General features: G+C 50.3%; 1 protein-coding gene across 1 annotated transcript in view; it reads left to right on the forward strand.

Moving 5' to 3' along the window:
* Positions 1–13,576, forward strand: part of UBL3 (ubiquitin like 3) — a 693,461-nt gene that overhangs the window by 335,935 nt on the left and 343,950 nt on the right. The window contains exon 2 of the mRNA XM_069640754.1: positions 1,288–1,396. Coding sequence (XP_069496855.1) covers positions 1,288–1,396 — 109 coding nt within the window. The remainder of the gene's footprint in view (positions 1–1,287; positions 1,397–13,576) is intronic.

A 13,576-nucleotide genomic window follows, 5' to 3' on the forward strand; every position in this document is an offset into this window, starting at 1 on the left:
GTGGTCCCCTGGTGCTCTGGCGGCTCTGAAAAGGGGGAAAAAGTGAGGGCGAGTTAGTGGGAGGAAGCTGGAAAAGTGCAAGAGAGCAGTGATGTGCTGCTGGCGGCCTCAGCCCTGTGGGTCCGTTGGCTGGGCCTGGGGTGTTTGCGGCCGGTAGTTGTGTACTGTTATGTGAGTCTGTGTGTTTTGTTTTGTTGTTGCAATGTAGTGAAGTTTGTGCGGTTTGTTGTGCTGTAGGTTTGTGGTAGTTTGGTTTGGAGTTTGAGAGGTGTATGCAGAGGGGGAAATTGTTAGTGGATTGGTAAATTGGCATTTCTGTCTCGAAGTGAGGCGTTGGGTTTGCATAATCTCCCTAGCTGGGGTGTGGGAGAATTTCTGCGCCTCTTTCCTGATCTGGGCTTGTCCGGTACTCGCAGTCCCTTTCACATATGGCCTCCACTTCATCTACTTCATAACCTTACCTGCCTTCCTTTTTACACTCATATGGCCAGTGTACCTGCTAATGTCCACAACTCAGTTTGAGTTGTGTTAAAAATTACTGACTTGGCCATTTGCAACTAAATCCTTTCACTTATATTTCATACTTTTTGAAAGGCTACCTGTATTCTACGGGGTCCCAGTCAACGACCCCACACGCACAAACACTCGCCAATAAGCTGGCAGTTTTTCAGTTGTATGGCCTTGGAGCAATATACAATGTTGGGTAAACCTACAGATTTCCATTTCAGTCGGAACCCTACTCTTGGATAACTCCCAACTCTCAAACATCGGTCTACATTCAAAACCTTGCTCTCAGTCACTCAGTTGGATCGGTCACAGATCAGTTCCTCCGTTTCTATACAAGATAGCAGAGTCCATTTTATATGTAAAAGCTGCACCTATAATCTACACTCGCCGGATGTCTTCAAAATAGCCTCCCCTTTTCAAACGTAAGAGTAGTCTATGTATGTCTTCCATGTTCATATACAATTTCTTTAATCGTATCACTCAATTCTTTGCCCAAAATGTAGAAATGATGAGAGGGGGTGGCTACCCCTCCGAAACATCGACAGACGCAGGACCTGGCACAGATGGACAAATGCATGAAAGGGTGGTGTTGGTACACAAGATGCACATCGTATTCTGCACATTTGGGTTAGGGTACTGTGGGATTTTATAAAGGTTGCTACGTATTCCACATATTGGTGCACACATTCGGCTCTCTGTAAATGGCTGATGTTCTGAAAAGAGGTTTTAACATTTTTTTATTGCACAAATAAAAATTGAAACCATGTTTTTTTATTGCAGATTAATCTACGTCTCATCTTAGTAAGTGGGAAGACAAAAGAGTTTTTATTTTCTCCCAATGATTCGGCAGCAGACATTGCGAAGTTTGTATATGACAACTGGCCAATGGGTGAGTGTATTTTTATCTGGCACTCTTATTGCTTTTCATTTTATATTTTAATAATTTTATATGGCATGTTTTTGATTTGCTTTTCCTGAGCTGTTTTATTAATAAAATAAAATGTAATCGACCAGGGGAGGTAATGCTGTGTATGTGAATTTGTAAATAATCCTACGTCCCGTCCCCTTTCCTCCATACTTATGGGACATCTCTCCGTCCTGTGGGACGGGACCGGAGCACTTCGTAAAAAGCATCCAAATGTTTTTCAAAATGTGTCCCTCCTCCTATTTCCTGCGCGGGGCCTGGCACGTGGCCGTAACCCTGCCCACCTTGGCACCGCATCACACATCAGTCCATTTCTACGCACAATCGTGGCCGGACGCTCTTGCATCCCCGGAAGACTTTCTTCCCTTTTTCCCTCTTTCCCTCTCGCTAGCGTTTGTTTACTAGTCTGTCTGTCTTTTAAACTAGATTTTCCAGACTGTTCATCGTGCCACTGTCGCTTTGCGAAGGCGGATCCCCATCCTTTGTTTAGATTTTTGGGTCCGGAACACCGTTGGGACTCCTGTTTTTACTGTGACTTCCTTTCGGTCCGGGCACTTCAACGTAGGTTGGAGCGGTGGGAGGAGGTGTTCGGACGAACTCCTCCTTTGCATTTTCAGGCGTTCATCGACGAGAAGAAAAAACGCCCGGTAAGTTCTTTACTTTTCAGAGCACCCCGGCCGGGGGATACCTTTCCGGGTTCCTCTCGAGCCGGGAGGGGTGTTGATCGCTCTGTTACTGGGGTTCGCCCTGAGGTGCCTGTCGGGCCTAATAATTCTACCCGAGTTTCCTCCGGGGGTCTCCGTAAGGGGCCTGTGTCCACCGGAGTACGCTCCGAGACCCCTCCTGTGGGGGCTGTTTGTAGACCCAGTTCTACTGAGTCGTGGGGTACCGGAGCTTGCTCTGAGGCCGCTCTTTCGGCTTCCCTCAAAGACAAACGGGTTGCACCCCGAGGTCTTGGCTGGGCTTGAGGTTACCGAATGGATGTTCGAGGCCCGTGCCGATAAGGCTTCTACCGGGCCTAGGTCCGAGGTCCCTCGTACAGAGGCTAAGGATACCAACAGTTCTGAGGGGCTGGTCAAGGCCCTGTCGGTGAAAGTGGTTGCTCACCGTTCCCGCTCTTGTGGTGACACCAAGTCTGTTGAGGAGGCAAAGAAGAAAGTTTCTTCTTTTACCAGCAGTGCTGATGCCCTTCCTTCGAAGGCTCTGTTGGCGGTTGGTATGTCGGAGAAACATTCCAGGTCTCATAGTACCGGCTCTGCCGAGGTTCCTTACGTTAAGGCTAAAATTAAGACCCCTGACCCATCGACGGGGACCCCTGCCTCACTTCCTCACGTGCCGCAGTTCCCCTCAGATGAGGACAAAATGGCGGCCGTTCCCTCCACGGCAGCCATTTTAGGTACTACCCCTACAACTACGCTATCGGCCCCTGGTGTAGGGTTCGGTCCTTCGGGTGAACCTAAGGTCCCTTGTGCGCATCCTTACTGGCCGGTTTATGATTGGAACGCCCGGATGCCTTTTCCGCACAATGTTTCGTTGCCCGCGGGGGCGGCTCCCTTGATTTATGTGGATTTGTCGGTGGAGGGGCCGGTGTGGCACCCTTCCCTGTTACGTCCCTGGATTTGTCCACCTCATGAGGGGCCTCCTCAGGTTCCGAAACAATCTCCGGAGGACGCCTTTTTCGGTAAATTTCAAGCGCTTATGCGCACCGACCCCATGAGGGAATATTTCAAAGGGCTTTTCAAGGAGATATGTCTACCCGCGCCTCCGGCTCCACCCGTTTCGCCGGTGGTCCCGCCGGCGCCTCCCTTGCCCGTGGTGCCTCCCCCTGCGCTTACACCTGTGCCACCATTGTTCCCAGTGGACAAGGCAGTGCCTGACATGGCTCAGCAGGATCCTGACCTGTCAGATGACCCTCAAGGCGATCAGGACAACGAGGACCTTCCCCGCTCTATCGGAGCTTTCCATGACCGGGTGCTGGACATGAGTTTCTTAGATGTTCCGGTGCCCGAGGCACCTGCTCTGCAGGAGGGCGTGCTTTCTGGGGGCGTTCACCTTGTCTCCTTTGGAGCGTACGGCCTGTTCTTGCAGAAGGACGTTCTGTCCGAAGTCCGAAGAGTTTGGTAAAAGCCACACTCGGGACTTTTTGTCAATAAAAAGATTGATGCGAGGTACAAGCTGCATTCTTCGGAAGAAGTGGCCTTGTCGTCTTGTCCGCCTCCCTCCTCCACAGTGGTGGCTGTGGCTACGTTGCAATCCAGGCCTGCAGCATCCTCCTCCGCGACGGCTACTCAGGTCTTTGGAAAGGAGGACAAGCTCCTGGACTCCCTAGTGAGGAAAATCTTTGCCAATTCGGCCTTACAGCTCAGGCAGGCCAATGCAGTATCGATTTTGGCGGGAGCTAACATGCGGATGTGGAGAGGTCTGTCGGAGTTTGAGGAGCACATTCCGGTCGAGAAGTTGGAGGATTTCAGAGGAGGCCTTTCTGATGCCAGGGTCTTGGCCCAGGATCTCCTGGAGGCTGCGGCTCATCACGTAGAGACCTTGGCTCGGGGTCTGATGCTTGGGGTTGATACCTCGCGGCAGGCATGGTTGCATGCCACTAAGTTCTCGAAGGAGGTGCAAAACAAGGTTCTGGACCTTCCATTTGATGGTAAGGAGCTTTTTCACTCTTCTACTGATGTAGAGCTCACCAAAACCAAAGCTAGCACTCAGACGGCTAAATCATTGTCTGTTCTGGTTAAAGCTCCCTTCAAGTCTCAAAGGCCGTTGTCGCGAGGTCGACCTTCCTCTGGTTTTAGGGGCTTCCTCGACCGCAAATCTCGCAGAGTGGATACTCCTGCGGGGAATAACCGCTGTAGACAACAGCGTATGCAGTTTTTCTCCCGCTCCTCAGCCTCCATCAGGTTCAGGTGGCACCGCCACCGATAAACCTGCCAAATGAGGGTTTTCCGCGTTCGCACGAGACCCCGGTGGGAGGACTCATTGAGTCTCATTGGGAGGCGTGGCAGGCCATCACAGAACACAGAAGACAGATGGGTCTTGTCAGTCGCTCGAGCGGGCTTCCGCTTACCTTTACCCCCTACCCCACCCCTCAACCCTCCTTTTCAGCTGTCGGGCTCACCTTCCCTCAAGGCCGAGGTTCAGAAACTTCTGCACCTCAGAGCTGTGGAACCCGTTCCCCTTGGGGAGCGAGGGGAGGGCTTCTACTCCCGGCTGTTTACGGTGCCCAAACCCAACCAGGCTGGCCTGCGCACCACCCTAAACCTTTCCCAGTTCAATCTTTTCCAACCCCAAGAGAAATTCAAGATGATCACGCCCGGCCAGATTCGCTCCTCTTTGCAGATGGGCGATTGGCTCAGCGTGGTGGATCTTCAGGATGCGTACATGCATATCCTGATTTGGAATCCACACAGATACCTCTGCATCTCTTTGGGAGAGGAGCACTTCCAGTTTTGGGTGCTTCCTTTTGGCCTCAGTTCGGCACCGCGTATCTTCACGAAGATGTTGGTGTTTGCGGCCTATCTTCGTCTCCAGGGTATCCATGTGTATCCCTATTTGGACGACTGGCTCCTACGCAGCCCTTGTGCATCAGCGGGCAACCTCCAGTCTCTCCTTCAGCTCCTGTTCCATCTTGGGCTGTCGGTGAACTGGCGGAAATCCTTCATGATGGTCTCACAGGACCTGACTTTCCTGGGTTTTCGTTGGAACACGATCGACTGCCGAGTGTATCTGACCGGGGACAGAATGGCGGATCTGTTGGCCACGTGTCAGATGTTTGCGCAGTCGGAGAGCATGTCGGCCTGGTGGTTCCAGAGGCTTCTGGGCCTCATGGCCTCGTGTGTACTGGCTCTTCCGCTTGCTCTTCTCAAAATGAGACGGACCCACATGGCTCTTCGGAGTTCGTGGCGTCAGGCTGTGGACCCGGATTCCAAGCGGATAATTCCGGATTCCATGAGAGTGGACCTGGACTGGTGGTCATATCTCAGCAACCTGTCAGTGGGCGCGGGGTTCCAGGACCCAGACCCCATGCTGACGATCACGACAGACTCCTCCCTTTTGGGGTGGGTTGCGACGTTAGATCATCTTCAGGTCTCGGACCTCTGGTCACCTCAGGACAAGCACCTGCACATAAATCATTTGGAGCTTTTGGCGATTTTTCTGGCGCTCAAGGCGTTCAGACCTCTCATTGTCAACATGGTGGTCCATTAAGAACGGACAATGTGGTATCAATGTATTACATAAACAAGCAAGGGGGAACGAAGTCTCCCCCTCTCGTGGACCTGTCCATCCAGATTTGGGAGTGGACCGTGCTTCATGGGGTCTGGCTGCTTGCAGTGCACATCCCGGGCCAGCTGAATGTCACTGCGGATGCCCTCAGCCGGCGGACAGTGGTCAGCTACGAGTGGGAGTTGAAGGCAGAGATCCTCTCATGGATTTTCTCACTTTGGGGCACACCGGAGATGGACCTCTTTGCCACAGCGGTAAACAAGAAGCTTCCTCAGTACGCCTCCAGAGGGGGGCTGGGAGTCGCCTCTCTGGGGGACGCACTCGAGATTCCATGGCACAACATGAGAGTTTACGCCTTCCCGCCTCTTCCTCTAGTTCATCGAGCAATTTGGAAGTTGAAGAGCTCTGTCAACTGTTCTCTTCTACTGATAGCTCCGTGGTGTCCGGCCAGGTTTTGGTTCTCAGAACTCCAACACCTGTCGGTGTGTCCGCCGATCAGGTTACCAGTAACTCCCGATCTTCTTCACCAAGGGGAACAGCAGATGTGGCACCCCTCCCCACAATCGCTCAACCTGGCGGCATGGTGCCTGAGTTCACGTCTCTAGAGCATTTGGGTTTGTCTGCGGATAACATGCGCATTATCCAGGCAGCCAAGAAACTCTTGACCAGATCCCAATACAAGAGTAAATGGCTCAGGTTCTGTCATTGGTGTTTGGAGAAAGAATTGGACCCGAGGGTGGCAACGATTGACACGGTGCTGTCCTTCGTATCCCCTCTAGCAGAGTCAGGGGTTCATGTTCTGTCTTGCAGGACTTATCTCTCGGCGATTTCCGCTTACCTTTCTACAGACCGGTGTTCTTATTCTTTAACTAACCCTGTGGTGAAGAGACATTTTGCTGGCTTGACACGCATCTACCCTCCGGTTCGTAGACCACACCCGCCTTGGGACCTAAATGTAGTCCTGACGGCGCTGTGCCATAAACCCTTTGAGCCAATGGCTACGGTTGACCTCAAGTACGTGTCCTGGAAAGTGTCCTTTCTCGTCGCCGTTACTTCAGCGAGGAGAGTGAGTGAGCTCCAGGCATTGTCGGTGGAGCATCCTTTCTTTGTCTTTCACAAGGGCAAGGTAGTCCTTCAGACGAACCCAGCTTTCCTACCAAAGGTAGTGACCGATTTTCATCTGAATCAGTCGATTTCCTTTCCAGTCTTTTTTCTGAATCCTACCTCGGAGGCGGAAAGGGTTCTACACTGCCTGGATGTCCGAAGAGCTCTTAAGTTCTACCTGGACAGGACTTCCGAGCTTTGGAGTTCTTCCCAACTGTTTGACCTTCGGTAACCCTCAGGGCAGGCCGGCGTCTAAGGCATCTATTTCCAGATGGATTACCGCCTGTATCACGGAATCTTTCACCGTCCAAAAGCTGAAACCTCCTAAAGGTATCCATGCACACCAGGTGCGAGGCAAGGCAGCCGCGGTTGCTTTTCAGAAGTACGTTTCCTTGGAGTCCATCGCTAAAGCGGCTACTTGGGCCTCCCCATATGCTTTCTGTAAGCATTACTGCCTCCATATGAGCTCTAGAGCTGACGCTCAGTTCGGCCAGGCTGTGCTGAAGAACCTGTTTCAGTAAGGGGTATTTCCATCCACCCATATTTCCTGTAAGGAGTGCTTGGGAATCTCCCATAAGTATGGAGGAAAGGGGACGGGACGTAGGAGTATTACCAGGTTACTCACCGTAGTGACCACCTTACTCCTAGTCCATAGCCCCCTTTCCTCCATACGCCCGCCCGCCGTCCACTCTAATAAGGTTCCTCTGTTATTGCTAATCGGTCTTTGACCCTGCGATAGAAAAGGACTGATGGGCGATGCGCGGGGTGGAGCCAAGGTGGTCGGAGTTACGGCCGCATGCCGGGCCCCGCGCAGGAAAGAGAGGAGGGACAAATTTTGAAAATAATTTGGATGCTTTTTATAAAGTGCTCCGGTCCCGTCCCACAGGACGGAGAGATGTCCCATAAGTATGGAGGAAAGGACTATGGACTAGGAGTAAGGTGGTCACTACGGTAAGTAACCTGGTAATAATTTTATATTGACAGCCGATTAGGAAGTTGTTTCACGCTTGATGAATGCAGTGATGTGTCACATTAATAGTGCATAAATACCCTATTAATTAAGAATAAGTTATCTGGGTTTAGATCTGCCGACTGCCCAGTCAGCCCTCTGGACCGCCCCCACAGGGTCACTACATTTGGTTTTGCAGTGTTTTAAGGAAATAGTGCTGAAATATGCATTGGGCATTGGCAACTGATTGGGTGTCTTCCATTATGTCATGACAGTGTAAACTCATTACTCATTTGGAAATGGAATGCCATTATGCTGTACTACTTGTGTCTGATACCATGGCTTGAGTGCTGGTGGAGCATTTCCTTAACCAAGCAGAAACTAAATCCACACTTCATTCTGAGGCAAACGTGCTTGCATTGAGCTTTATTTCCTTTCCTAACAAAATATTTGTGGGAACTAGTGCGACATTGGAACCCAATGGTGCATTTTAAGTATATTGTGCGTATTACATTGTCCAAAGCTTGGTAGGATTTAAAGGCAACATGCACATTTTTATTGGAAGCTGTCAGCACGGTGGTGCTTTGTGTGCAATGTGGTGTGGCTGACTCACTTGCTAGTTCATGGTGCGTGCTCAGCTACATTTTCATTATGCCATAGAAGCCTGGGTGGCACTGCAGTGGATGGTCTTTGAGGTGTCATTGAGCGTTTAGATCAGAGGTACTGGTACATTAACTACCAACTGTGGGCTCTGAAATTCTGCCCAGGCATAGGGTATCCTCCCTTAGAATGACCTAGCCTGCCATAACATAATCTAACATGACTGGGCTTGTTGTGCTTTGTCTTGGGAGGATAGCTCTGGGGCAGTGTGTTCTCCTTGGAAGCAAGGCGACACAGCCACACAGGTTCGATCCTCGGTCCGCGCTTAGAAACCTCTGGTTATTAAGCACGTTATAAATAACCCATCTTATCATATGTCTGGGTTTCACTCCTTCTGTGGCCAGAGGAATACTGGATCTGCTTCAGTCGGTCCACTATACTCTGCCTAGAGAGAATAGATTTCCTCCTTTCCTATCAAGTGGTATGTGGTTTGAAGTATGGGTGGTGTTACAATACAGCACTCATCGACTATCTTAGGGGGCCACCAGCAGAGGAGCACCATGGAACGCCATTTTGACCCAAAAAACACAATTTACCACATTGGAAGGGCATGGTTATAACAAAATGACACTTAGCAATGGAGCACCTTGTCATTACTTTAATCATCCCTCACCAATTGAACTGCAAGAAGCTGAATATTTTTAGAAAGAGCGCATGTGGCTTTGAATCCATCCCATATCCAGTGAGAACCATATTTGCAGCCAGAAGCACCCAACAAGACCATGTATGCATTGAAACAACCCATCTAATTACACACAAATTAAAACTGGGTGTTGGGATCCAGTCTCTTTGGGACTTTACTATCTAAAAAAGGATTGCATTTAAATATGTCCTTATGCAGCTAATCCTGGAAAGATGCATTTATTTGACGAGTGGTCACACTGCCATATTTAAGCATGGTTTTTCTGCACACGTTTTTCTTAGTCACGGACAGGCACCGAACCTTTTAACACAATGCATGTCATATGCACACAATATGACGTGAGAAACTTATTAGTTTTCCGCAATTTTTTATTTTATTTTTTTACATAGATTGGGGCCCTCCATAAATGTGAACTGTAGGGCTTCACAGTTGGCCTCGAATTAAACACTCATGAATGAGATAGTATGCAGGTATCCAGCATCATAAAATGTTATTTGCTGGCAAGAATTGATGCATCCCGAATGCGCTGAAACACGTGTCGGTAAACAATGGACAGTTAGATCTTTAAAACATGTTTTTTTTTTTCATTGTTCATAAGTGGGACAAACTTTCATACTCTGCTGCATGTATTGTTAACCGAAAAAAAAGTGACTAGCTAATGTGCATGATGATGCATCTCATTACGGCGAGATGGTGCTTTGAATTATATACAAGTACACACTATCTGTTTTTGATTCTATTTCGATTGGTTGAATTCGGTTTTTCAGAAATGGGTTTTGGTGCTGCACATTTTCTTGAGATATGTAAGAAACATGTTAAATAATGAATAAGAATATTACGGCATAACTGTCGTACACAGTTCAATCCAGCGCTTCTGTTCAGTAGAAAATGGTGCCATTGACATCACGGCAAACTTTTTTACTGGGCATCTTTGATTTTACCAGCGTCTTCGCCCTGTTCCTGCAACTAGCTCTCATGCCCAGGGGGCACAAGTACCCTAGCAAACGGTGGTGCACTGTTCTCTTCTAAAGTGAGGTAGCCTTCGTTCCATGCCCAGCATTTCTTGGCTGCACAGAAAAGAGAAGCTGGACACATGGGCTCACCTGATTATTAGCATTGGTCGACGAGTGGGGCTATAGGAAGGAAGCGATAACAAATGCAGGACTGGGGCGCTTGGGAAACAAGAACGGCCCTGTTAAACATGTTTGACTTCCCAGTAAAACCCTGTCCACTTCAACGTTATTTGTAAATATGCAACTGATCATATTGTAATGAGAAGAGCTTTCCCCCCAGAGTCTTGCGTGGGTCTAAATCCAGTGTTTTTAGGCACTCATTGAATTCTCATGGCCTTTGCCGGGCATGTGGGTTGTAAGAGGATTCAATTCAACACTACAGCTAAGTCAATGCCTAGTCTGGGATACTGAATGGAAACCCTTATTAATATATCTTTATGTCCAGTTCATACGTTCTGGATGACTACCCCTATATAACACCCCTCTCTTGGAATCCCCCTGACCCCACTGAGCCAAGAAGTAGTTCTGTTTTGCAAGTTTAAAGGTTTATTTGATAATTTAAACAATATATATATTTCTGAGGCTTGTGGAATCTGCTTAGATCACATGCTGTGCATAGGCCGACATCTAGTGGAAGCTGCGGAGTATTACAGTTTGTTTTTCGAAACTCGAAAATGGGCGTCGACACAGGCGTGCCAGTAATACTATCCCTAGTGTGACGTCCACTGTACCCAAGATCCCTCACGCGTCTAGGATCCTCAGATTGTTTTTTTCCGCCATACTGGTCGGAAGCATCTTGCGGAGTCCCCTGGCCTTAGCCATACTTTTGCTAATTATTGAAGTTTAAAATGATTTATTGACATCCTTCCCCACCCCAACGTCGACCCTCGACGACGGCTGGAGAAGACATCGACCGTCGGCTGCTGCACGACGGATCTGGGCCTCGGAAGGCCGGTGGCCTCGGCCCGGGCCTAGTAGGCCGCTGGCATCGGCCCTGCAAGTAGGGAGAGTGGGGGGTGGTACATACTCTTCACTCTTGGTATATAGGTACACCTTATATATTTCCTACACTTACCAGCCCGCTGCCTCAAGGTGCGTATGGAGGGTACCCCTTTCCAATTCTGCCCCAAGTGCAACCGCAAATACCCTTGGGTCGACAGGCACGCCACGTGCAATCTCTGCTTGCCAAGGGACCACCCCGAAGCGAACTGCAGAGCGTGTAGTAGGTTTAAGCCAAAGACACTTAAGGACCGTTCGACAAAGCGTTGGGCCCACCACGCCAGGCAGGCGGCCATGGCAGCGGAGGGCGCCTTCAGCGATGGCAGCGGCGCCGTACTTTCGGACGGCGAGGGCATTACGGCGTCGAAAGACTGCCGAGCGCAGGTCCCCGACCTCGGAAGGTTGTCCGGCAGGGTGGCTATGGGGAAGACCCCCGGCGACGCAAGCGCTACACACCCTACACACACTAAACACACTAAGCCCAACCGAACCTCGACGACGTCGATTTCTCGGAAAGAGGCACAGATAGAACGGTCCGACTCGGTGTCCTCTGGGCGCTCTCGATCGAGATCGCCTCATGACGCAAGGCAATCATCCACTCTTGCCAAGAGTGCCTCGCTCCCTAGATTAACGGAAGTTCGATCGTCGGAAGACGAAGACGACTTCCACCCCCAGGCCGCGCTCCAGGAGACCGAGGCCGCAGTTAACACCAGCGAGGCCCCACGCTCGAAACAAGATACCTCTCCCGACCCTCGACGCCAGGCATCGAAAGTCTCTGGGGCCTCCAAGGGGCAGGGAAAACATTTTTCCACGCACGGGGAGGGGGGGGAACAGCGGAAAGCACAGCCTTCCACTCCTGTAAGACCATCCTTCCACCCTAAGCAGACAGACACACATAAATCTACTGGGACATCAACATCCAGCAAGGGTACCCTTGATAAGTCCTCTAAGTTGCCTACTAAAGTCATACCCTGTTCCAAAGAATGGTCCAGTGAAGACATTGACAGGGTCATGTCAAGGATGTCTTCCTTAGCTGATTTTTATGACAAAAACCCAGAACATTTCCTTTCGTATGACCCTCAAGGGGCCACACCCTCAGGCTCCTCTGATCCTATCCCCCTAAGTAAAAAGGCCCGGTTCGAAAGACCTGAACCCTTCGAGGTGCAGCCTTACTCTACTCCATACTCTACTCCACACCCCAGATACCAAGGACAGCCTTTCCCTGAAGGGGACCAGGAGTTTACAATTATGGAGGAACAAACCGGGACTGAATACTATGCGGATGATGAGGACCTGGAGGAGGTAGAAGATGAGCAGGAAATTTACAGAGTAGATTCCCCGGTAGAGAGCGAAGCCCCAGTTACCGACTCGCCAGTTGATAACCAGCCCCTCCTTAATGAAGTTCTCGCTCGCCCAGCAGAAGATTTTCACATCGACACCCACGGTGTACAGGAGGAAAGGGACTTCGCAGAAGAGTTGGTGGGAGAGAGGAGGCCGGTCGCTCAGACCATCCCTATCCTTAAATCCATCCAACGTAGAATAGATCCATCCCTGGTGAATCCTAACCTCACCAGAGCCGTCAACCCCAGAGTCGAAAAACTTTTTCGGGCAGCCCAGTCTGACCCTCTTTATATAAGAGGACATCTTAAACCAGACTCCCTAGTGGTTACCAACACTCGGAAGAGGGCTGGGACACCCTTATCGTCAGAAGCTCCTCCCGACAAGGAGAGCAAAAGACTGTACGGGTTTGGCAGGAAGGTAGCCTCTACGTCCGCCTACCAAGCAAGGATCGCAAACTCCACCACCCTGTTGGCAAGTTACAACTGCCATCAATGGGAAGAGGTTGAGGCGCTCATAGCCTCTGCTCCTGAACCGTTAAAGGGCCAGTTGGCTCGGATCTCGGCAGAAGGGAGAGCCGTGTCTGGTTGCATATTAAAAGCAACTTTCGACGCCGCGGACAACGCAGGAAGATTGATAGCAGAAGGTACTGTTATCAAGAGACATGCGTGGTTACGGCAGTCGGGGTTCAAAACAGAAACCCAGGCTTCATTAATAGACAAGCCGGTGGAACCCGATCTATTGTTTGGGAAAGCGGTCGAAGACGCACTTAAGAATGCCAAGGACGAGTACGAGACTCTCAAATCCCTTGGCCAGCTTACCAACAAACCCCCTAACCAGAGGGGGAACAGTAATTTTCGTCGCCCACGCGGCCAAAATTCACAAAGAGGCAACTATGCCCAAGGACAGGGTACACAATGGAACAACAACCAGCAGTCTACCCAAAGGTACGGCAGGGGTAACAAGAGAGGTCGTGGAAGAGGCAGAGGCAGCCCCAACAAGGGAGGGGGCACGCCTCCACCAAAGCAGTGACGCTCAGTTCAGGGTCCCTTCTCACGCAACCCCAGTAGGGGGACGCATTTCCAACTTCACCCAGGCTTGGGAAGGGATCACCTCAGACAGATGGGTGCTGTCAACAGTGTCCACAGGATATTGTATAGAATTACTGCAGCGTCCCCGGAACCACCCTCCACGACAAAGAATACACTCCT

This window comes from Ambystoma mexicanum, chromosome 7q (genome assembly GCF_040938575.1).
Source record: "Ambystoma mexicanum isolate Mex_15411 chromosome 7q, UKY_AmexF1_1, whole genome shotgun sequence".
Classification (NCBI taxonomy): Eukaryota; Metazoa; Chordata; class Amphibia; order Caudata; family Ambystomatidae; genus Ambystoma; species Ambystoma mexicanum.